At 43.1% G+C, this 22,633-nt stretch overlaps 3 protein-coding genes across 5 annotated transcripts; 2 read left to right on the top strand and 1 right to left on the bottom strand.

Annotated features, from left to right (window-relative positions):
- Nucleotides 1–4,844: 4,844 nt before the first annotated feature.
- LOC125977414 (keratin, type II cytoskeletal 8-like) lies at nucleotides 4,845–8,313 on the bottom strand. Its single transcript, XM_049733854.1, has 9 exons — nucleotides 7,802–8,313; nucleotides 6,697–6,905; nucleotides 6,557–6,617; nucleotides 6,342–6,437; nucleotides 6,090–6,254; nucleotides 5,882–6,007; nucleotides 5,562–5,782; nucleotides 5,450–5,490; nucleotides 4,845–5,358 (listed from the first exon to the last, which is right to left on the bottom strand). The coding sequence occupies exons 1-9, from the start codon at nucleotides 8,234–8,236 to the stop codon at nucleotides 5,105–5,107; spliced, it is 1,608 nt and encodes a 535-aa protein (XP_049589811.1). The 5' UTR covers nucleotides 8,237–8,313; the 3' UTR covers nucleotides 4,845–5,104.
- Nucleotides 8,314–11,700: 3,387 nt separating this feature from the next.
- Nucleotides 11,701–14,587, top strand: LOC125977682 (keratin, type I cytoskeletal 18). The gene is made up of 7 exons (XM_049734517.2): nucleotides 11,701–12,194; nucleotides 13,089–13,171; nucleotides 13,430–13,586; nucleotides 13,672–13,836; nucleotides 13,913–14,038; nucleotides 14,145–14,365; nucleotides 14,505–14,587. Exons 1-7 carry the CDS (start codon nucleotides 11,790–11,792, stop codon nucleotides 14,524–14,526), a joined length of 1,179 nt encoding a protein of 392 aa, XP_049590474.1. The 5' UTR covers nucleotides 11,701–11,789; the 3' UTR covers nucleotides 14,527–14,587.
- A 704-nt stretch (nucleotides 14,588–15,291) lies between these two features.
- Nucleotides 15,292–21,995, top strand: eif4ba (eukaryotic translation initiation factor 4Ba). 3 transcript variants are annotated; one of them, XM_049734512.1, is made up of 15 exons: nucleotides 15,292–15,440; nucleotides 16,530–16,673; nucleotides 16,825–17,030; nucleotides 17,183–17,299; nucleotides 17,385–17,439; nucleotides 17,532–17,681; nucleotides 17,980–18,099; nucleotides 18,231–18,407; nucleotides 18,486–18,753; nucleotides 18,818–18,906; nucleotides 18,984–19,227; nucleotides 19,311–19,348; nucleotides 20,273–20,396; nucleotides 20,789–20,861; nucleotides 21,059–21,995. In XM_049734512.1, exons 1-15 carry the CDS (start codon nucleotides 15,428–15,430, stop codon nucleotides 21,131–21,133), a joined length of 1,893 nt encoding a protein of 630 aa, XP_049590469.1. In that variant the 5' UTR covers nucleotides 15,292–15,427; the 3' UTR covers nucleotides 21,134–21,995. The 3 variants fall into 3 exon arrangements, with proteins under 3 accessions (XP_049590469.1, XP_049590470.1, XP_049590471.1); XM_049734513.1 differs by lacking the exon at nucleotides 20,273–20,396; XM_049734514.2 differs by lacking the exons at nucleotides 20,273–20,396; nucleotides 20,789–20,861 and having other exon boundaries at nucleotides 15,293–15,440.
- The last annotated feature ends 638 nt before the right edge of the window (nucleotides 21,996–22,633 follow it).

Below are 22,633 nucleotides of genomic sequence, written 5' to 3'. Positions count from 1 at the left end.
TTTTGAAAAGTTTTGAAAAATTTAATGAATTATTATTATTACTTCAGTGAAGTTTGGACGCACATTTTGTGAAACTCGGCAGGATTAAACAAAATCAACCGTGATGTTTTATCTAGCTCTAATCAGTTCAGAGACCAAATGACTCATAAGCAGAAACGAGTCCACTCCCCTTCATACCTGTGTCGGCGTTGCGACGTGGGTGTGTCTGCCAGGGAGTGTTACAGGTTTGGATAGTAATCTGAACTTGGCCATTCGCCACCTGCGAAAATGGACACACCCTTACAACACAGAAGCCGCAAATCATGCATGGAACGAATTTATGAGGGCCAAGTGCAGGGAATGTGGTTAACCTGCATGAATGTCAACCATTGGCTTGTTAACATTAATGAAGCTTTCACTATAATGAGTGCGGCACAAAAGGCTTTCACTAAAACTCCAACGAAATATGTGAGCCGCGTTACTGAGTTTACGTTTTGAGCACATTTTCACACATCTTGCAGAGTTGACAAGTCGACAGAATTCGCATGCCGACACAATTCCTTCTACTCCGCCTGCAGGACTAGACTTTAACGCCTTGTCAATGTGTCACCTCCTCCCACAACAGGCACACTCATACTCCGCCCTACCCGACACACACACACACACACACACACACACACACACGTACAGTATGCGCTGTAATTTTGTAAGACATTCGCCATGGGAACTCTGGCACAAGCTGCAGTGAAACTGGATGATTCACTTTTATGCAGACATCCAATGAGATGTCTGGCCAAAAAGTTGTAACGAAATATGAGCTTTGCTTGCGTAACTGGCAAACACCTGTTTGCATGCAGTATCTGTTCATAATCGCTATTCTGCTCACTGTTTTGCAGATTATGATTCTTCTTCACAATTGAATTAAAATCTATCCACACCACATTTATTGGATTTCATTATTTTTCTATTCGGGCCTTTGAGTACATAGAAACCAAGACGGCCCCTGTAAATCATCATCACCGTGACAACCAACCGCAATCTGTCATTTCCATGTAGTTATTATTAAGTAGTGTAGACTTCCACAACATTGTTGGATTTCTGACCCATCTGCAGACTACACATTGGCCATTCATAATAACACAATTTGTTGAAGCAGGTCAGTGTGTTCAACCGAGTCGTGCACGCATTCTTGTCCGGGACACCGCCCAGCCTATCCGTCAGGCCTTTGGCACCGTCTCAGTGACTCAAAGATACTCACCATTGAAGTCATGCAATGTGCACGTCTATCAACAGTTAGAGAGGGGGTGCAGCCATAGCTGTGCTTCAGTCGAGTGATAACCGTAGAACTTGTGGTGGAGGGTGGGTCTGCTTTTAGTTGCTCAGTCAACAGTGAAACCTGTTTGGTATCACACCCAGGATTATTAATGTGCATGTTTGATGATTTAGGAATGAATAAGGTACAGTTCTTGACATTGGGTATTTCTAAATTTGGTCACGCGGTCAGAAATGTTGTATTGTTTGTTTGTAGTCAGCAGAAATGGTACTAATTGTGTGTACAGTGGGGGCGGAACGACACTTGTATGCAAGAATGACTAATGAGACTGACTACATTCTCTTCCCATCATTCGTCTTACCAATATTCTGTTATTGCAGTGGTGCCTAGCAACCAATGTTCTGTCACCAAACAAACAAATTCCAAGCTTGATGCTTAAAAATGCACTGTATTTATAAATTGAATAAACAATGCAATTAAATGGCAATGTATTATTATTTTTTGATTGCAATAGAAAAGTGCAAACTAGAACGCTAGGCCGCTTTGTTCACACCGGCAATTGTGGCATGTTTGAACAAGTGAAAGTAAAGTGTCATACGCTGACCCCACCCAGGCAGCTCTAACTTTGCTGGGTGTCATTTTGATAGTAGTGAATAATTAACTTGTGCTCTTAAGCAAGAGTGAGTTAACAGGATGAGAGCGTGTGAGGAAGAGGGCCCTCGCTGCAATGCGTGGACGGTCAAATGCTCAATAGGTGGGAAAATCGTCACTATTGATAACGGCACTTGTCCAGTTAAGCAATGGCGCACTCTGCTGATATTTCTGCAACACCAACGACCACAAAATGACAAGTTCAACACATTTAAATGCACTTAAGAAAACTCAACTATTGCGTGAAATTGTTTAGTTAATAACTTGAGCAAAAGAGAGTTCCAAGCAAGACATATTTGATTTTCTTTCTTTCTTTCTTTCTTTCTTTCTTTCTTTCTTTCTTTCTTTCTTTCTTTCTTTCTTTCTTGTTTTATTTATTTATTTAGTTAACGGACACACTGACCCGAACTGTTCTGATCCGAACCTTAACCCAAACATCTGACGCTTTAAAGGTCCCACGCATCTCCAGGAGATAGTTACTGTTAAAATACCTTAAATGTTCCTGTCCAAGTGGTGATCAAGTTTTGTAGCATGCTGCCTGTCAAATGACTTAAGCTGCTTTGGACTAAACTAACAGATATTTTGTTGACATAGTGTTTCTGAACAATGATGGTACCAAACAGTTGATGCTGAATCCATCGAGCCAAACACAATATTAAGAAGAAATAAGCAAGATGCAGTGATGCAAAATAAATAGATGAAATATTTGAAGACAGCCAAAAATGCATTATACAACCTTTGCAATTCTTTTGCTCTAATGATTTGATTGCCTTCATTATGGCAGGGCCTGCAGCACAACAACTCTTGTACAGCGGTAGGCATTCAAAGCTTCACACCCATCCTTGACAATGCATCGCTCCTGGGTGGGGCAGCTCGACTTTCAGATCAGAATTCAGACGCTGAACTGGAACCAAACAGGTCCAGTTCACAGGTTTTAGCAGTTGTGCTGAGATGCCCTGCAGGGACTTAACTACTTGTCAGTCAAAATCAAGGAGAAACAACACATGATGATCCTTGAACTTACTTGAGTTGTTTTGTTTTGTTTTTCGAAAGGGTGGCTTTGAATGCTTGAAATGGTTGCGAGAGGTGCAGCTGGGAAGGTTTGATTCAAACAAAGCCATTTGATTGTATACATCAGCAAAAAAACTCAATCAGTTTAAAACTTAAATGAACAAGTGCGCGAATGGAGTTGCACGTCATATAACATATAACAAAAAAAAATGGCAAAAAAAAAAAGTATGTTGAATAGATCACTATTCAGCATTACATTTAGGAACAGAGTCTACCATGTCGCTCTGTGACTGACATTACAAAAATTGAGAAATCAAATTCCACTTTCACCCAGAAACTATTTTTCTTGTTTACGTAAAACCACAATGTACCTTCCTGCTAAATTTCAATCCTTTGTTGATCTGTAGGCACAATTGCTACTCTTATTTGAAGACATATTTATATTGAAGCAAGAAGTCGAGAACCAACGTTAACAGAAACTTATGTTATCATCCAATAATTCGAAAATGCTTTTTGCTGCCAACCCTCTAACAAGTCTAACTTGTGTGGTTCAGTGTTACCGCATTTAACTGCAGGTACTTGGATGATGCAAAGATGATTGAATGTTCCCACTGAAACTTCACGACAATTTGAGGAGTCGCACGGTACTTACTACACTGAGGCCTAGTTTGCACGTTACATAACACAATTCAAAACCGGTGTTAAATACCATCGCAAGTGGTGCAACAATAATGAAAGGTGCATTATATAAATCTAAAATATTCTGAAATAATTTACTGGATGAACACACAAAAGTCAAGCTGGTTGTGTGACCCTATATGATACTCGTGAAAACGCTTTCAAGCACGCGGCAGTAATTTGCTGAAAGTATGAGTGCGTGTCAGCAACTGCCAGGGAACATTTCTCTGCTGCTGCCAGATGTCAAACCCTCAATTATGCGGATGCTTAATGATGCCTTAATGATTAAATCTACTCGATTTGATTCCCACATGCCATGACTCCAGCATGACATTTTGCTGTGTCTAAATTCCTTTTCCAAGTCTATGGTTATCGTCACACGCTTTGCTAAAAAGCCAAAGAAAAAGGTATTCTTCCAGAAACTCCAAACAACACCTTCTGGATATTTGATAATGAGATTAAAAATCATGTGATACAGAGTAAAATCGATTTTATATTGTTTGGTTGTTTGCATTGTATTTTTAGTTGCTTGAATGTACTATTGGACTGCATGTAAGGTAGGTCAACATTTGAACTTCATGACTCTCCCCACCCACGGGTGTTATTCCAGGTTATGTTCACTTTGGATTCATATGTGTGCACACATTGTAAACTGTGCTAATCTCGACTCAAGGCAGATCATGTACTCATTTTATCGTGTATATAGTCAGCAGTCACAGTTGTGCTAAAGAAGAATACAGTTAAAGACATAACCTTTGTGTGGCTTTCTACAACATGAGAGCCTTGATAGCCTTGGGTGTGGCACCACCACCCACAATGCATGTCTAGTTTTTTTAAATTTTAATTTATGTTTTTTTTTTCCAGTTATCCATGCATTCATTCATAGTAGTCTCCGATTAACAAATTGTAATATAGACATTACATTCATTGTAAGTTTTGTGAAGTGTGGGTTCAGATTTCATCTTAGGCCTCCCTACCTAATTTGTTGTTTTCAATTAGCCCATCCCTGGCCTAAATAGTTTGTGATAAACGTATCTGTTTTAATCACTTGTTTCACTAGATTCTGAGCGAGAGACAAGAATAATAGGGTGGCTCAAGAAAAATCATCAAATTACATGCACTCATCATGTTTAGTGTCAATAATACTTGAGAGCTTGTGCTCGTGAGAACCTTTTTTCCTCGAACGGCGATTACAAGAGGAAAAGAAGAAAAGAAAACCAAATTCCACATTCCGTGACAAAAGACAACAGCCTACTTTGTAAACGGCAGTTTGATTTATTGGCTTCAGTAAAACCCATGCCACATAGTCATCTAGTGGCCAGTTGCGTTTACTGCACTGATAACATCTGACAGTCCTGAAATTTACAATATGGCATTGATGAATGGTTTTCCCACTTGCTGCTCACAGATCCTTGACAGAAAGAGAAAAGGCATTCGCCTTATAAACTCAAACGTAATGGTGTGATTTTTTTTGGGAGGGGTCAAATTCAACTCAAATGGGGTTTAAGAAGATCACTCAGCCACAACTTCAGCCTCCACCTGCTCCTCGGTTTTAGCGACCTCAGTAACAGCGGGCACCTCCACCTCCTTCTTCTCCTCAGTAGTGCTCACTTCAGTTTCTGTTGTGGTGACACTAGTGGTGCTCTTCACCTCCGCAGTCTCCACCTCAGGCACAGAATCGCCACTCGCCTTGATGGTGCCAAATGAGCAGCTGATGTAAGATGGGGTACGGGAGCTCTCCAGGCCATAAGCATTGTAGTTCATAGCTGTGCATTAAAAATACACATATTTTATATATGCACATATATACAGATATATTAGGGGTGTAACAACAAAATAAATTAATAGAATACATACAGGTGATTTTGGACACCTTGGTCGTGATTCCAGTTATGAACCTAAAATGAGACATATAGATCTTAATTAATAACAAAATTTACAACATGAAAAAAAGTCCAAATAATCACACCTGTCCTCCTCTCCCTCGAGAAGTTTCCTGTAGGTGGCAATCTCAATGTCCAGGGCAAGCTTCACGTTCATCAGTTCCTGGTATTGGCGGACCTGCAGGGCCATGTCCTGCTTGGCCCTCTGAAGAGCCTCCTCCAGTTCTCTAATGCGGAGTTTGGCATCCTTCACTGCCAACTCGCCACGCTCCTGAACCTCAGCGATCTGGGCCTCCAAATTATTGTTCTAATCAAAAGATGAAAAGTGTTCTTTATCGCTGCTCCAAAGAGTTTCCTTGGATTCTTAGTGACAACAATCTATGAAAATGAGCCAGGTGGTGCTCACCTGTGCTTTAACCATGTCAATTTCAGACTGGAGCCTCATTATTCTGCGGTTCATGTCAGCAATTTCCGCCTTGGTTAACTTCAGATCTTCACTGCATTTACCAGCAGAGTCCTGCATCTGGGCATACTATAGGGAAATGCAGCACATGCAGGTCAGCTGTATTATCAGAAAATCTTCCGTTGGCTTTTCTGTCCAAATAATCCACTACCTTGTTCTGGTACCATGATTCCGCCTCAGCTCTGCTTCGATTGGCGACGTCTTCATACTGGGCACGCACTTCAGCAACGATGGCATCCATGTCCAAGTTACGGCTATTGTCCATCTCCACGACGACAGATGTATCCTTGATCTGACTCTGTAGTTCATGGATTTCCTACACAACCAAAAGACAGACAGACGTGAAACTTCAACGCAGGTAATCACCATAGTGTCGATCGGTGACTCATTAAAAGTTCATTACAGCATTGAAGATCTGCCTCAGAAAGTCAATTTCATCAGAAAGTCCATCGAGTTTGGCCTCCAACTCTGCTTTGATCAAAAACGCTGCATCTGTGTCCTGTGTGGCATCAGACACTGCTTAGAATGCATTCTTGCACACTACACGTCAAATATGCAAATGACCCTGAATTTAGTGTGACTATTACAAAAAAAAACAATCGGAAGACCTGAACACACCTTCTTTAAGAGAACAAAGTTGTTCTCACATTCATTGCGCTTGTTGATCTCATCCTCGTATCTAAAGGAGTAGAAATGTAAAATGATCATGTGTTTGTCTTTTGAGATTCCACTGTATTCGTGAAGCAACATCAACTCACTTGGTCTTGAAGTCCTCAACCAGACCTGTCATGTGATGAAGTTCCGATTCCAGCTTGACCTTTTCATGGCTCAAGTTGTCCAGCTGCGTTCGCAGGTTGGCGATGTAGGCTTCAAACATGGCATCGATGCTGGAGCATGCTGGGGTTTGTTCTTGCAAAAGTTTCCATTTGGTCTCCAGCATTTTGTTCTGCTGTTCCAGGAAGCGTACCTACAGAATAAAAGCATCATGTAATAGCAATAACATCCAGAGGAGAGCGCCGCCGCGCAGATAACATGTATGCATTTCTGGAGAAATCTAACTACAATCAACACTAATGAATAAACTGTATGGAATTTGGGACAGGAGTCTTTCAGAATGTGTGATGAAGAGATAGGAGTTTGAAATGAATAGCTTCACTGTGTGGCTGGACAAAGAAGGCCAAATGACACCACATCAATGTCACGTCAATTATTACTCACTCAACTTGGAGCCACGATGAACATGTTTCCCAATTGTAATGCATTGGTGCCCCTTTACAATGTCTCCTTTCAGTGTCCTCACCCTGGGTGGGGTCTTCTTGGGCAAACAGAACAAGCATGCATGTGTAGTTCCACAATGCAGAGGAAGGGGGAAAAGGCTTGTTTTTTTACAGTGCAAAGAACGTCTGTGATTGATTGCTGGGTTAACTTCTAGCTCACATTTGTCAGGGAGGCCTCCTTAAACAAGGAAACCAGCAAAGGGGCGACGTGGAGATCACAGGTGATCAATCACTGGCAGAGAGCGAATTTTTCAGTCTTATTATTGAGTATCATTTTTGCAAGCGATGTTTGGAGGGAGGAGGCTACAGCGTTTTATTTATCTATTTAATTATTTAATTATTTATTTATTTATTTATTTATTTATTTATTTATTTATTTATTTATTTATTTATTTATTATACAGATGCAAATAAATAGCCTGTATGGGTCTATCCTCCTTTGATCCAAAATAAAATAATATTACGCCAAAGCAGTGGTCCCCGAGTTGCTTCTTGGTTATTATGTTGGTGGTCCCTTGGACTAAACCAGTTGAAAACCCTTGTACGAAGGAAACTTGGTACTTGAAAGAAGTTGAAGTTGACTGACCTTGTCAATGAAAGATGCGAAACGGTTGTTGAGGGTCTTGATCTGCTCCTTCTCCTGGATGCGGACCGACTGGATGGTGGGGTCAATTTCCAGGTTCAAGGGGGCCAGCAGGCTCTTGTTCACCGTCACCTCTGTGATGGGGACCACCACTTCCTGGCCCATGCCTCCACCAAAGCCCACGTAGCCAAACTCTAATCCACCAGCTCTTTGGGCCGACCCCCCGGCAACATACCCACCGACCATCTTGAAGCCTCCAATGGCGGCACCGCTGCTGCCCACCCCACCGTAGGAGCCGCGGAGTACGCAGCTTTGCCTGCCAGCACCCACACCTTGACCACCGTAGCCGGAGAAGGAGCGGCTGCTGAACCTCTGACTCGGGCCTTTGGTTGTGGACAGGGTGGAGAAGGTGGTGGTCTTCACAGCTCTGGCAGACATGGTCACAAAGGATTTTGTAGCAGCAAGGTGGGGTGAGAGGAGGCTCGGAGACTCTGCTGGAAATGGGAGAGTCAGGCAGATAGACCGTGCCTGGGTTTTGGTGCTATTTATCTGAACAGGGGAGGGTCTCTCCTTGTTCGTGATTGGCCATTGTAATGAACACAGGGATATGGCATGAGGTGTGGAGATGGGTGTGTTGTCAAGAAAGAAAATCACATCTTGTTGTACATTAACAGCCAGCAAATTGTTCAAGGGAATGACAGTTTCCTCTTCTGCTATTATAATAATTTGAATAACCTTACTTAAGCTTAGTTTTCTTTCATCAAAAAAAAAATGGTGTTATTAAAATGTTTTGTCAAATATCTGCAGACGCAGCACCGAATCAAACCTTCAGCACATCAATTTGAACGGCTCACTTCTCACAGGCATGACATATTGCAAAGTAAATTGTCTTCTCCCACGTGTGACTTGCTCCACGCGTTTGTGGCCAGCGATTGTATGTCTCAGAAATGTGACAAACATATTTTTACCCAATGAATAGTTTAACTGTCATTGTCATAAAATACTTTTAACGGGATTAAAGAAGCATCCCATTTGTGGTCTCTTCTCAAGGTTTCTCATTTCCCCTAGCTGGAGTTTTGAGTTTTTCCTTGCCCTCTTGGGAGTTTAAGATCAGTTTAAGATCAGGGGATGTTTGAGAATATCTTTCGTTTTTCACATGTCCTGAGTGTTGTTGTTAGTCACCTAAATGTTGAACAGAGGCTGTGATTTACCGAAGTCAAATTCCTTGTTTGGCACGCTCAAACATGGCGAATAAAAAACTCTTGAATCTTGAATCTTGAAGAGTTAAGTGGACTTTTATGGGCAGTATGCTCAATAATATGGAAGCATGAACATTCCTTCTTTATCAGCCTGTGGAGAGCAAACAAAGTGGCATTTTTCTTGTCCCACCTTAAGTCTTAAATAGCTTTAAAATTACCCGTAAAAACCAACAAAAGGAAAAAATACAGATCATCCACTGGGTAAAGAGACTTTTGACAAATTTGTTTTGCATGACATTCCACAAAATGTGATCACAGTGGAACCACTTGTACACAAATGTGTGTAATTGTATGATACATATGCATTGTTTACTTCAAACATGAAATAATTTTTTATTTGTATTTCTTCATCAGGAAAGTAAGAGCATGGGCTGAGAGGCCAAGATGTCTTATCGCAAGTTTATTAAGAGGGCACTGGTGTAATGGTTTGTATAAATGTGTGAAGTGACACACTAAGTGAGGAATGTTCCGAAGGACTCGCATACGCGTTACAAGTCAACGAGGATGATGAAGTCAATTAAAAGTTATACAGGCAATAAAGCAAATAAAAAAGGTTCAAGATGAGGTATATATAACTATTTATCATAAGGCATAGCATGCAAATAGTTTCTCAAATTTGTTAGTATTTCAGCAGCTATGATTATTTAATAGCCTATGACATTTTTTGTCGTAATGATACTTAAAACAATTCTGACAAATGTTATGAATAAAAAGTGAATTTTGCCTTGCCTCCTCATACAGTAGTTCATGGAGCCATTGTTGCTCAGGCTATGCAATACCAAATCTTCCCTGTGGAGGTCACTAAAACTCACTTTGTCAATGGGTCGCCGACTTGATACTGTTTCTTTCTGACGTCTGCCACCCAGTGACTGCAGACGGAGAGTGCATGTGTACTGCAATTATAACACTACCAAGAGAGGGCGCTACTACCTCATCCCTCAATTGGTTTGCCTTGAAAAACAAGACAGGAAAAAAATCACTGAAGCAACTCTTTTGATCTTGTTTGTGTTTTTTTTTTAAGTGAATGTGAGCCTGATGAAGACACAGATTATGCTCTCACGAGGTAACTTGAACACTAAAGCTGCACAGCAACTTTGTTCTTTGAGGGACACGTTTTAATGAAGTGCATCAAATACTGCAATCATTTATTTCCAATTGACTAAGACAATGACCGCTGCTACTCCAGCCTTATCAAGGGAAGAGTTAAGAAGATCCTGGTTTGTTTGTTTGGGGGTTGTGATGGTGAAGCAAAATGTTGTCAGGTTTTTTCCATTCAAATAACGACAACCGCAACGCTGTCACGCGGGTTGAGTCATGCGGATTTAATTTATCGTTCCTCTTTATATCTCGCTCTCCACTTCACAAGCTGGATTTTCCACAATTTTTTCCTTTGGTTAATGAGCTAGTGAATGACGCTGAAATCTGGACAATCTTGAAAGTTGTTGATGTTGCAGAGTTAAATGCAAAATAAAATAATAACAATAATAATAATAAAAGTGCAGAGGTGAAAGTTTAATTCAAGGGCCAAGGAGGCCACATTCCTGAAGGCACCGTGTTGCTTTGGTTTTCATTGAAAGTGCTATCAGCTTTTTTGGGCGAGGGGAGGGGGACCCATTCACTATGAGAAGACAAATAATGAATAAATAAACAACCTGCTAAATGTCTTGAGAGAGCTGTGGCTTTGCACACATGACTCAGCATCTGAGCAAACCCCTTGAAAATTAAGTGCTGTGTTTAGGAGAGTTTTCAATTTCATATTTCTGTCAACCTGTTGATCCATGTGATGTCAGCTGTTGTTTCTCAAAAGTCCTCTCTGCTTTCTTCTATCAAAGGTGAAGCCACGTCTTCAGTAGTTATTGTATCAATAGACGACCCGATATGCGCGGATCAACCGATACAATGTGATTGGTGAACAAAGGTGTCCTTTATCTGTGTTTTGTTTGTGATTGTATTGTGAGCACGGTATCAGCTAACGCGCTGGCTTTGTGCATCTCAGCTTTTCCACAGCCCCCGGGATATCTCGGAAGCTTGTGTGCTTTGGATTTTCTTTGTGAATGTGGGAACAGTTATTGTCTTCACTGTGTACATTTTGTTTGTGTTGAAATGTAATGATAGCTATCCCTGAAAGGGTTAAGCAATCACAAGTCAACTTTGCACATTTGTTGGTTAACATTGTGTTTATTTCACAGAGCTTAAACTTTTTTTTTTTTGCATTTTGCATATGGCAAAATGGTTTTACGTCTGTGCCTGGCTGACCAGGGCTGGAGGCTGTAATGAAAAGCGGGCATTATTCCTTTTATGGGTAAAACAAAAGCATTTGGTTGTTTTTGCCAAGTTCTTTCATTTTTCTGTTAAAGATTATGTAACCTTACACTTCTCTCATTTGCCTATGCTCTCTCTCTCTCTCTCTCTTGCTCTCAACCAAACTGATTTGCATTGCTCATGCAGGGTTTGTTGCATATAATATGCTTTGTACGTTTCCATGGCGATTGAAGACACACCAGGTTAGAAAAGGAAACATGTGGGCAAAGGAGAGCGTGAGAGAGAGCAGGAAATGAAAAATGGGGCGATGCTCATGTGGGCTGGGTCTAAAAAAGGCCAACTGAGATTGAGGGGGGAAGGAGGCGGAGTATAAATTCCCCACTTCCCACTGCCATCGTCTCTTCTGACGCCGACCAGCACCGAGTGTCAACTTCTCCTCTTCTTCTCCGTAACACAGAAACTTCATCATCATGAGCTTCAGAAGAACCAACGTTCAGCAGATCTCTGCATCCCACGTTCAACCCCGCTACCGTGCCTTCAGCACCTATGGCGGTTCCCAGGACGTCCGCGTCTCCTCTGTACCTTCCCTGCGTTCTTCAAACAAAATGGGCAGCGGTATGGTTGCTGGTTTAGGTTTGGGTGTCAGCGGCTCCATGGCAGCGGGCAGCGGCATGGGAGCGGGCATCACAGGCAACGAGAAGGGAGCCATGCAGAACCTCAACGATCGTCTGGCCAACTACCTTGAGACGGTGAAGAACCTGGAGCAGGCCAACCAGGAACTGGAGATGAAGATCAGGCAGGCGCTGAAGACCGGAGGGCCTGACTTGAGAGACTACAGCAAGTATGAACCCATCATTGAAGACCTCCGTCAACAGGTTGGTGTGACAAGCAGTCCGATCAGAACCAGAATCATTTTCATCTAATATCACATTATTAAGACAGTGAAGATAACCTGCACGTTTGTGAATGAGACCCAGAAAAGCTTCTTCAGTCAATGCCAAATGCAAAGAAGTGCATTTCTTTCTAAAATATCTTTTACCAGTTATGATATTTCTTGCATGAGAATGAAGGGTGTGGTTCTGACCACCCCACCCCCATCAAAAAGTTGTTCATGACTTCCCTTGATGAGTCACCAACACGAGGGTAGAAACTTCCACATACAACAGTTCCCCAAATGGCGCCGTGTGTAATTGACATTCTATGCCACTCCCCCCCTCCCCACCCATGTCCGTGGGCCCCAATGTGAAACAGATGTGTGGTAAAGACGACACAAAAGACCTTGTCCTCCCGGCGTGTGTGTCGATGTATATGCGCGTGAGCGTTCTGCTTGCATAACAATCAGCTTCACTCAGCAAGAGTCAAATGTCACATATTTTCTCCAAATGCCACAAATTTCACATTTTTCACTTTTCCCTCAACTGTTTTGTGTTTCCCCTTTCCGGCCAGACAGGATACCGTGCTTATAAAATAAATCCGCTCCCACCCACAAAGAATTCAAACTCCTCCACTCACGTAAACATATAAACACATTTGATTTATGCAACTCTTTTTCGTAAGGAAAAGTCTCTTTTTTCCAGTGGAACATTCTTCCTTCTCTTCCATGATTCCTTTTGTGTAATTGGACACTGTCGCTTGAACAGATGTGGAGATCCAAATCACATCTGCAGATTATTGGACACAATATGAAGAACGAATCCCCATGACTCCCAATAGGAATATGAACAGAATAAAGTTTGCAACACCAACTGACACTTGTTTTTTCTTCTCAGATCTTCGACAAGATATCGGAGAACGCTCGTCTGGTGCTCCAGATTGACAACTCTCGTTTGGCTGCTGATGACTTCAAAGTCAAGTATGTGGTTTTGTCTTCAGGCGCCCATTCAAGGTTCTATAAATGTGGTGATTCAAGGCTTCCTAGTCACATGTCATTTGGCCTTGCCAAGGCGGACAAAACAATTCCACCCGCCCTTGTGAGACATTCTGAAAACACGAGGGATGAATCTCATGAATGTAAAATTGTTTTGTTATTTTTATCCAAAACATAGAAAAAATTAGCTTGGAGAATGAATTAGCTTGAAGCTTGTTTGTAATAGAGTGTTGGTTTGTCCAGGTATGACACAGAGCTGGCCATTCGCCAGTCGGTGGAGGCCGACATTTCCGGGCTAAAGAAAGTCATCGACGACACCAACATGAGCAGGATGAACATTGAGAGCGAGATTGAAGCCGTGAAGGAAGAGCTTGATTACCTTAAGAGGAATCATGAAAATGTAAGTGGACAGTGCAGAAACAATTGCAGTTCATTCTTTGGAGTCAACTACAAAGTGTGTGCGTTTTTTGTTGTTGTTGTTGTAGGAGGTGAGGGAGTTGAGGAATCAGATTTCCCAGTCAGGTGTGCAAGTGGATGTCGACGCCCCCAAAGGTCACGACTTGTCCCAGATCATGGCGGACGTGAGGGGCAACTACGAGAAGATCGCACTGAAAAATGCAGAAGATCTCAAACGCTGGCATGAAAATCAGGTAAGACGATGATGCTGTGATTGCTCAACAAAGTTCACGTTGATATGTGTGATGTTCTTCCTCCTCTCCACTTTAGACAGCAGAAGTTGTGGCGCAAGTATCACAGAACACAGAAGCGCTCCAGGGTGCCCAAGTGGAGAGGGGTGACTTAAGCAGACAGATACAAACTCTAGAAATCGAACTGGCGTCTCAACAGAGCTTAGTAAGGATTCGTGTTTTGTATTTGGATCCATTTTGATTATCATCCAGTTGAATGATACTAAAATCCCTCTCAAACATCTCATGGTTGTTTTATGATGAATTATCAGAAAGCCTCCCTAGAAGACACACTACGCAACACAGAGCTCCGGAACAACATAGAAATGGAGAAGTATAACGCTATCCTCCTACGTCTGGAGGATGAGCTCGGAAACCTGCGCGCTAACATCAACCAGCAGACGCAAGAGTACGAGGCTCTGCTCAACCTCAAGGTGAAACTGGAAGCTGAGATCCAGACCTACAAGACCCTACTGGACGGCGGCGATTTCAAGTAAGTTTCAAGTAACATAAGTCCAAACATGTCTGAGTGCTCCTCAGAAGTTGATGATCAAGTAGATGCAAAAATTGTTCAAAGTGAGTTAAAATATTTTTGTGACCATCAACATATATTTGATTTGTGTTGCGTACAGGCTTCAAGATGCAATCCAATGAGCGGTCGGCCAAAGTTCCTGTGCAACCCTGACTAAGCAATAAAACAATTTGTTGACCAACAGTGCTGACTACTGGTGTATTTTTGTGATAAAATATGAAAACTGATTATTTACATTGGTATAGTTGTATTGAATAGGAGGTTACATGCAAGTAACAACTAAGTGTGCAAGTATACCTAATGAATTGTCCCTTGAGTCCTGTTGAAAAGAGCCACCGTGGCACCTCTTTGTGCATTGAAGCTTTTGATTTTTGGCCACTAGAGAGCGCTGAACTCAAAACACCTAAGACGCACAGGCATGTTTTTGTGGCAGTTTTTTTTCTTTTTTTTTTTAAATATCCCCATTTCACCCCCTCACTTGCGATTTTAATCTCTACAAATCTGAAATCCGTACACAATTTACCAATATGCTGTATTTTAGAAGACTAGTGTTTTTGTACTTTGCAGTTAGTCAATTCTAATAACACGAAGCATGGATAATAAGATAGAATAGGTCATTTTGTGCAGTCACAATAAAAATCACATGGGCCCTTCTACAGCCATTAGTGAAACCCAGAATAAAGAGTTCCATTGTTTACTTGAATATTTAAAGCATTTAGTCATGGCCAGAGTTGAAGGATCGGAATCCGTTAAGCCACAGCTCTTTCAATCTGATTTATATATTTTAAAAAAAATAGTACAAGTACAAGATTTAAGTAGCTACTTTTTTTCTTTTTCTTTTTTCTTTTTTTACACAAGAGTATAAGTACTTTTGCAGCCTCCCTTTGGTGCACGCCAACAATACCATGATGGAGATGCTGGCCAAGGGAGGCGAGTAGCTGAGCTCGTGAACGCAAATGCGCGCTCCCGACAATAACCCGCTGACGCCTTCATCCGGGAACTACCGCGAACTCGCTCTTCAACATGGCGGCGTCAGGTGAGGTTTATGTGGGTGAACCGACAGGGTCGGTTCCGGTGAAATTCCGCCGGTTTTCACAACGAATAAGCGGCCACTTTATGTTTTAAAGTTGCGAGTACATCTTCGCTCACTTCCCCGTCGTCGTCTCGTGCGGAAACTAGGTCTGTTGCTATTTTTAAGCCGGTGCTTCCGAAACCGCCGAAGGAGGGGAACTGCACGAAGCAACGATCAGCTCAATTTGAACATTTTACACGTTATTTGTGTTTTGGTGTTGTTGTTCAAAAGCAACAAATCGGGGACTCATTTTTTAGCACTTATTAGTTTATTAACAAGCGTTGTATAATAAGCCTCCGGTTGCTATATGACGTGTTAGCAAACGGCTAGCTAATGCTCGGAGCACACGAAGCAGCAAGCGCGTTTAGTGGAGGAGGGGTTGGGCCAACCAGCCTGGGCTATCAGAGGACTCTCCCCACGTGTGCAGTCGCTCTCCTCGGCGTCAGTGCTAAATTAAGACCGGTCAGCTCTAGCGCTTTCGCTCGAATGCCACATATCGGTGGTAGCTTTTAATCGTCGGGCCATCCGACAGTCTTTTCCGGTCCAATATTGCTGCGACGACTGCGCACTTGATTCGTGGCGCCGCGACGTGAGCTAGGCCGTAAAAGCTAGCCAGCGCAGCAGCCATACGCTCCCCGTCAGCACGCCTTGTGCTGACTAAGCTGCGGCTAGCATCGCCAGAAGAGTCTCCTATATGAATCATGTTTTTTGACTGCCACGTGTTGGTCCTCTCTCTTGGCTCATTCATAAAAGTTAGCAATAAAGTTCTCGCCTAGCGTCTTTTGTGTCAGTGCTGTCAATTTCTTTGATTTAATTTGCAGTCGAACAACATCCTACTCTATTTGTGTGCAGTATCACGTAAAGAATGTTATGACTCCTAGAACTTGCGTGCACGCTTTTCTGCCTCTGATCAAAGCCAAATCGACTTCGCTTGCCGTTCAGACAGTATAGAATGGATGATTTCTGGTTGGCTGTCACAACCACTACCAGCCTTTTCCAATGCTGTTTTTGTCACAGCTTGCAACGTCAATGTCTCTATTGGTCTCCCCTTAGCTAAGAAAAAGAACAAGAAGGGGAAGACCATCACTCTCACCGACTTCTTGGCAGACCAAAGCGGCGGAGGCAGTGCACCGGCTCCCAGCTACCCTGCCAAAACCACTAGCTGGGCTGATGAAACGGTTGACTTGGATGGAGATGGTGAGCACGTGTTGAAATGGAGAAGATATTTTTTTTTTTTGTTCAAGCCAATAATCAGTCCCCTTCTGTGAAATTGGAATGTTGTTTTGAATCTTAAAGAGAAATAATGAAACGGTAGAGTGATCTGGTTTCCCTCTGTCCATCTTTTCAGTGTCAACTTCATGGCACACAGATGAGGATTCGTTCCGGGCCCCGCCCATTGATCGGTCCAGCCTGCCCACGGCACCCCGTTCAGCTCGTGAGCCCAATATCGACCGGTCCCGTCTGCCCCGCAGCCCGCCGTACACCGCCTTTCTTGGCAACCTGCCCTATGATGTCACTGAAGAATCCATCAAAGACTTCTTCCGCGGCTTGGCAGTAAGCAAATACTTAACATGCTGTTCAGAAATGGAACGACTCAATCAACCTGCGGTCTTAAGATAATCAATTGCACGTGATGTTTGTGAGCGTTTGTTTGTCCCAATGCTGCCCCAAGTTACCAACGTATTGAGTCTGTTCTGCTTCTCTAGATCAGTGCAGTGCGTCTGCCCCGTGAACCTAGCAACCATGAAAGGTTGAAGGGTTTTGGCTATGCAGAGTTTGATGATGTGGACTCTCTCCTGAGGGCCTTAAGTCTCAATGAGGAGGTGAGGCAACACACCATGTAGATGAATTTGTAGCAGACATGATTGCAAATGTCTTTCTAATGTGCCATTTTGTTTATAACCAAAGAACCTGGGAAACCGAAGGATCCGTGTAGATATAGCAGACCAGTCAAATGATAAAGGTATAAAGTTAATCTTTTTTTCCCCCTAAAGTCTGTGATGTGATTTAATCCAATTTAATCCTGTTGATGATGTGTTCCATTTTGTACTTTAGAGAGAGACAGCGGAATGATGGGAGGTCGAGACCGCGGTGGGAGAATGGCGGACATGGGCCCGGACAAGACAGACAGTGACTGGAGGGCTCGGCCCAGCGGAGAGGAGAGTGATGATGGGCCTCCCAGGAGAGACGATGCCTTTGGAGAGAGTAGGTCACATTTAAAATTTTGATTGGGAATGCAATAATACTGCATCACAGTGGTTATTTGCGACTAGCTTCTTGGAATTTTACATTTTGAACTTGACTATAGTTTAAGTTGTTGATGTCACGGAAATAAAGTACACATATTTTTCCAGGTGCAGAATGAGATACTTTGAACAACTATTTATAGTAGCAAGTAGGAGAGCAGCTTGGTGTAGCTACAGATAGACAGTTTAAAACTGAAAGATTAATTATAAACACAAATGTGTTTTGAATAAGTAGATGTATCTAAAATGTCCTGCAGGATCACGGGATCGCTATGAGTCGGATCGTTTCCGAGACGGTGCACGAAGGGACTATGACGGTGGAAGAGATCGCTACCGAGACCGCTACGATGACAGAGACCGGCGAGAGTACGATAGAGGTGAGTCGTGTGTCCTGGAGATGGGATAGATTCATTAGGATAGCTTTCACTGGTATAGATCAATCATTGTGATAGAATGTCTTTCAGTTTGTAGTTGAACTTTCAATCACGTTTTGCTCTCTGCTTTCTAGGCTATGACTCCCGTGGTGGCGGAGGAGGCCGCCGTGCTTTCGGCAGCAGCTTCCGTCGAGATTACGATGATAATCGAGGTAGCAATGACCGTTTCGGCGATCGAGATCGTTATGGAGAGAGGGATCGTTACAGTGAGGATCGATACGAGCGGCGTGATGAGAGGCGTGAGGACAGAGGTCAGTGCACAGCTTGGAATATGGTAATTGTTACGTCGCTTCACTGCTCCATAAATAAACCATGCTTCTTTCTTGCAGCTCCCCAGCAGCGGCCCAAGTTGAATCTAAAGCCCCGCAGCGTGCCCAAGGATGAGGAAGGCGGCAGTGCCGGCAGCGGTGGGTCTTCCCCAGCCGTTGCGCCGGCCTCCAGCGGCAGGGCCTCCTCCATTTTTGGTGATGCCAAACCAGTTGACACGGCAGCCAAAGAACGGGCGGTTGAAGAGAGGCTGAAGAAACAGGAAGAGAGTTTCCAGAGACAGCTGGAGGAGGACAAGGGCCGGGGCCCTGACCGAAAGATACGAGACAAGTATGTGCTTTGCCCTGCTCGTCAAAATAGAAATGATTGCTAAATATCAATCTTTTATAACCAGAGACCCAAGCTGGCGAAATGAGGAAAGTTACACAGAGAGATCTCGTACAGGAAGTGAATCCTCCCAGACAGGAAGTGGTTCTGGAAGAGGTGAGATTATTATCTTGTCTAATTTTCAAATTTGTCCAGAGTAAGTAACACAAGCCGCCTTTCATTTCTCCCGCCAGCGTCACGGTGTCGGGACAGCGAGCGTTCCGGGGAGAACGAGGTTTTCAGTGGGAGGGAAGATGAGCCTTCATCTCCCGCGCCCCCCTCACAGCCTCCCCCCACGAAGGAGCCGTTGAAGGTGATGCCAGCACCTCCTCCCAAGGAGAACGCCTGGGCCAAGAGAAGTGCGGCCAACACCAGCACTGCTGACGCTGATGGGCGGTCCCCGGTCTCCCCTGTTGGTTCGGCTCCCCCCAAGTTCAGGTGAGTGTCAAGTTTCAGTGTCTATCCAAGTACATGGACTATGGAATGTTATGCCCTAATTATTATTGTTATTTTTTTTTTAGCTCCTCAAATTCTGCAGATGAGAGAGAATCCGGAAAGGGTAAGGCTTGCTGAACACGGGGACACGGTGGCGGATTTCAGCAAAGTACAGCCTTGGACACATGCAAAGCATTGTGATTAGCAAAACTACACAGCAGAGGGGAAACAATTTACAATGATATTTTACAATTTACGATTTGATAAGTGAAATGACCCAGTATAAAAAAACGGCATTTAGCAGATTCTGTTTTGTTTTTCTTCTTCCGTACATCTGGCGGAGCTTGCTCCTTCTTTAAAAGACTGCGATGACAAAGAAGCAACTGAAGTCTCGGCAATTAACTTTAGGTTTTGCGCAGCAATTCACAAAGTACAGTGATCCACCACAATAGGGAGATTAATTCATTCATCTTCCGAGCTGCTTTATCTTCATGCGGTTCACGGGCGTGCTGAAGCCTATCCCAGCAGGCTATGGGCGGCATTCGGGGTACACCTTGAACTGGTTTAACGGGTTTGTAACAAGAATTTTGACAGTTTAAGTAATTTTTCTATTGATAATCTGCTCACGTGTGTTTTTGTTCATATAACATTGTATTTTTTTAAGATATAATTTGATTATTTTCTCTGAGATTCGGTGGTGATTTTATTTTATTTTTTTTTATTGGAGGGGGGGGGTTTAAAAATGAAACTATTTTCACTTATTCTAAACATTGCACCAATTCTCTAATTCCGGATCTACTAAACAGTTGGCATTATTAATATGCAAAAAAAAAAACTCGCTCTTTGGATTGTGGTTATCTAAAGAGGGATTTAAAAATGCAAAATATACAGTACAGTATTCTCTGGACTCAACATTGCAACTGTCATATAATAATTGGTCTGTCATTGCCCCTCAATCAGTGAGTGCCACGCTGCTGCCGTGTGTTGAAAGCATAGCCGACAGTTTACCGTCCAACCGTTCTCTCAACTGCCTGGCTTGTCCTTTAAGATGAGAACAAGGCTGGCGGTGCTCACCGGGTTCGAGGCCCCCCACGGGCTCGAGGTGGGCCTGCGGGGCCTGGAGCAGGGCGAGGAGAGGTTCCCAACAGAGACCGAAGAAAGGAAGCAGACAGGTCAGCCACTTAAAGCCTAGCAACTCTTCAAGTTGTTAACCAAAACAGACAGGGATCTAGCATGAGGGCATCTGCAAAGAGTGGCCCACATTAAGCTACACAACTGTTGATGCATCCTTTCTTTTGAATGTGGTGGACTACCAACTCGGGCAGTGGGACTATTTAATGCACTCCCTGCAAAACCTGCTCACAATCCCCAGTTTGGATGTTGGAGTGCTACAACAGTAACAGCATAGCATGTGCTGTAGAAAATAAGTTTTGACTTTGAGCAATAGCACCTTGTAGATGATCCAAATGGATGGTTTGTGCTCCTGTTTTGCTATTGAGTATTCTTGGCAAGCGCTGCGAGTCCTGCTGGTGAACGTTAACCTACGGGTTCATTCTGACTGTAGAAAGGATAACAGAAGAGACCGAGATGCCAGACCACCGCCAGAGCCAAAGAAATACGAAGAATCCCCAATCCCTGTAAGTCCGTCACTGGGCACCCAACTCTGGCAGTTGTCGTAGTTTCTAAAGGCTGTTCTCGAAGCACTTGGGCTCCTCTTCCTCCTCCCTCAATTTATTCAGACCAACCAACCACAGCAGCAGGCACCAAATAATGTACCTGAATAATTTGCATGAGTGCAATTTGCTGAGAATGCCCGATTGGTTGTCTCTTTCAGAAGTTCAGCTCAGCCAGTAAATACGCCGCTTTGCTAATGGACGGAGACGGCGACGACGCTGGGGATGTGGAGTAGAGAAGACGGCAAAGAAGAGGAGCAAATGAACACAAGAATAATAATTTCACATAGCTTATATTCTCATGTGGAAGTAGCCCCCCCTTCCCCGGGTGATCAAACAGCCCAACCCACCTTCAAACCTGTCCTTTCCCTTCATCTTCCTTCCCTTCTACTCAACTCTGAGGACTCTTTCAGGTTCAACACAGTCACCTACTGGACTTGGTTTTAATTGGTTGGGGAAAAATATGAGTGTTTAGCTCTGGAAATGTGATAAAGTTGGAAAATTGTAATAAATAAATGGAAAAAGTGGGGAAAAAGGAATTTGTACATTTGTGGATCAAAGATGCGATGGATTGATCCTAGATATTGTAGCTATAATGGCACTGTCATGGACTTTTAAATTCTAATCAAATCGTTCACATTGACTTGCGTACCTCCCACAAGGCAACAGCAGTTAATTTTATTAGTCATTTGGAAATGGTCCTTAAGTCTTCTCCCGCTATAATTAATCACAAATCATGTCTTCCAGCACTGTCTTTGATTCTGAAACTACCACATGGACTGTAGTCCATGTCCACTGTGCAACATGTTTTGATGTGTTTCACTCCGAATGACACCAAACAGCCGCCTCGCGACTCCGCTCGAGTCTTTAAGTGCCATTATTGTTCTGCCCTTATCATTGTACAGACTTTGTTCTCTTTCTATAACTTCTGATGAAATCATCGCTTCAATTAGTCCATCTGCGCTCCTTTCTGGCCGTCTTCCCGTCGTCCTCTGCTGTTCACAAATCCTTCTTCCTCATGTGAGGGCTGCAGTGTGGGAGCCTGGTTTTCATGACATGACCTTTTTTCCCGCTTGCAATAAAAAGGGGTACACAGCACGTTCTTCCCAACTGTTTATTTTATTTTTTTACTCCAATCGATGAGTGCTTTGCATTTTTCCATGCAACTGGTGCACTGAAACAAGTATTTTGATTGGTCTCTATTTGAACATGTACATTTTCAAATGAAGTCAATTTAAAGGACTTTCTGTTCCAGTGAGGAAAATTATAATTAGTAATAGTAAATTTTGGGATGGGGGATTTAAAAAAAAATATATAGGCTCTTAAAATATGTGATGTCTCTGAGAATTTGGTACGCATGTTCAGAGAAATGAAGGCTTGCCATGTTGGCTAGCATATTGGCACAAACTAAACATTTCCTCATGGTTACCACTACCTTCTGAGACCAGCACAAGTGGGCTCTCGCTAACCTAGGGAGAGAATTTGAAGGCCCTATTAAAATTTACGTCCACACTTTGCTAATAAATGTCAATTATGGGTCTTGTACTGACTTACACGAGTTGCAATGTCCCAACAACGTTTTTGCCATCTAGACATTTCCACAATGTTTCTTCAGCCGGAGCCCCCCTACTGCAGCCTGGACTCCTGGTGGCAGCTGGTAAGGATCCCACCAAGCTTCATCACACCCATGAAGGGTCAGCATGCTGGTGACTGACATGTTCTGTTGTTTTACAAGC

The sequence above is a fragment of the Syngnathus scovelli genome, chromosome 11, assembly GCF_024217435.2.
Source record: "Syngnathus scovelli strain Florida chromosome 11, RoL_Ssco_1.2, whole genome shotgun sequence".
Classification (NCBI taxonomy): Eukaryota; Metazoa; Chordata; class Actinopteri; order Syngnathiformes; family Syngnathidae; genus Syngnathus; species Syngnathus scovelli.
Note: the sequence above shows the minus strand (reverse complement) of the source record. Positions and strands in the feature narration are given on the sequence as shown.

Bases quoted from the DNA above. Each gene is read 5' to 3' on its own strand.
- LOC125977682 (XM_049734517.2), top strand. From the start codon at position 11,790: ATGAGCTTCAGAAGAACCAACGTTCAGCAGATCTCTGCATCCCACGTT. The intron at 13,587-13,671 runs GTAAGTGGACAG...TTGTTGTTGTAG, and splicing joins TTAAGAGGAATCATGAAAAT to GAGGTGAGGGAGTTGAGGAA. The intron at 14,366-14,504 runs GTAAGTTTCAAG...TGTTGCGTACAG, and splicing joins CTGGACGGCGGCGATTTCAA to GCTTCAAGATGCAATCCAAT.
- eif4ba (XM_049734512.1), top strand. The intron at 17,300-17,384 runs GTGAGGCAACAC...TTATAACCAAAG, and splicing joins CCTTAAGTCTCAATGAGGAG to AACCTGGGAAACCGAAGGAT. The intron at 20,397-20,788 runs GTCAGCCACTTA...TTCTGACTGTAG, and splicing joins CGAAGAAAGGAAGCAGACAG to AAAGGATAACAGAAGAGACC.
- LOC125977414 (XM_049733854.1), bottom strand. From the start codon at position 8,236: ATGTCTGCCAGAGCTGTGAAGACCACCACCTTCTCCACCCTGTCCACA. The intron at 6,906-7,801 runs GTCAGTCAACTT...TTTATTCTGTAG, and splicing joins TCGCATCTTTCATTGACAAG to GTACGCTTCCTGGAACAGCA. The intron at 5,783-5,881 runs GTGAGCACCACC...TCTTTTGATTAG, and splicing joins TTGACATGGTTAAAGCACAG to AACAATAATTTGGAGGCCCA.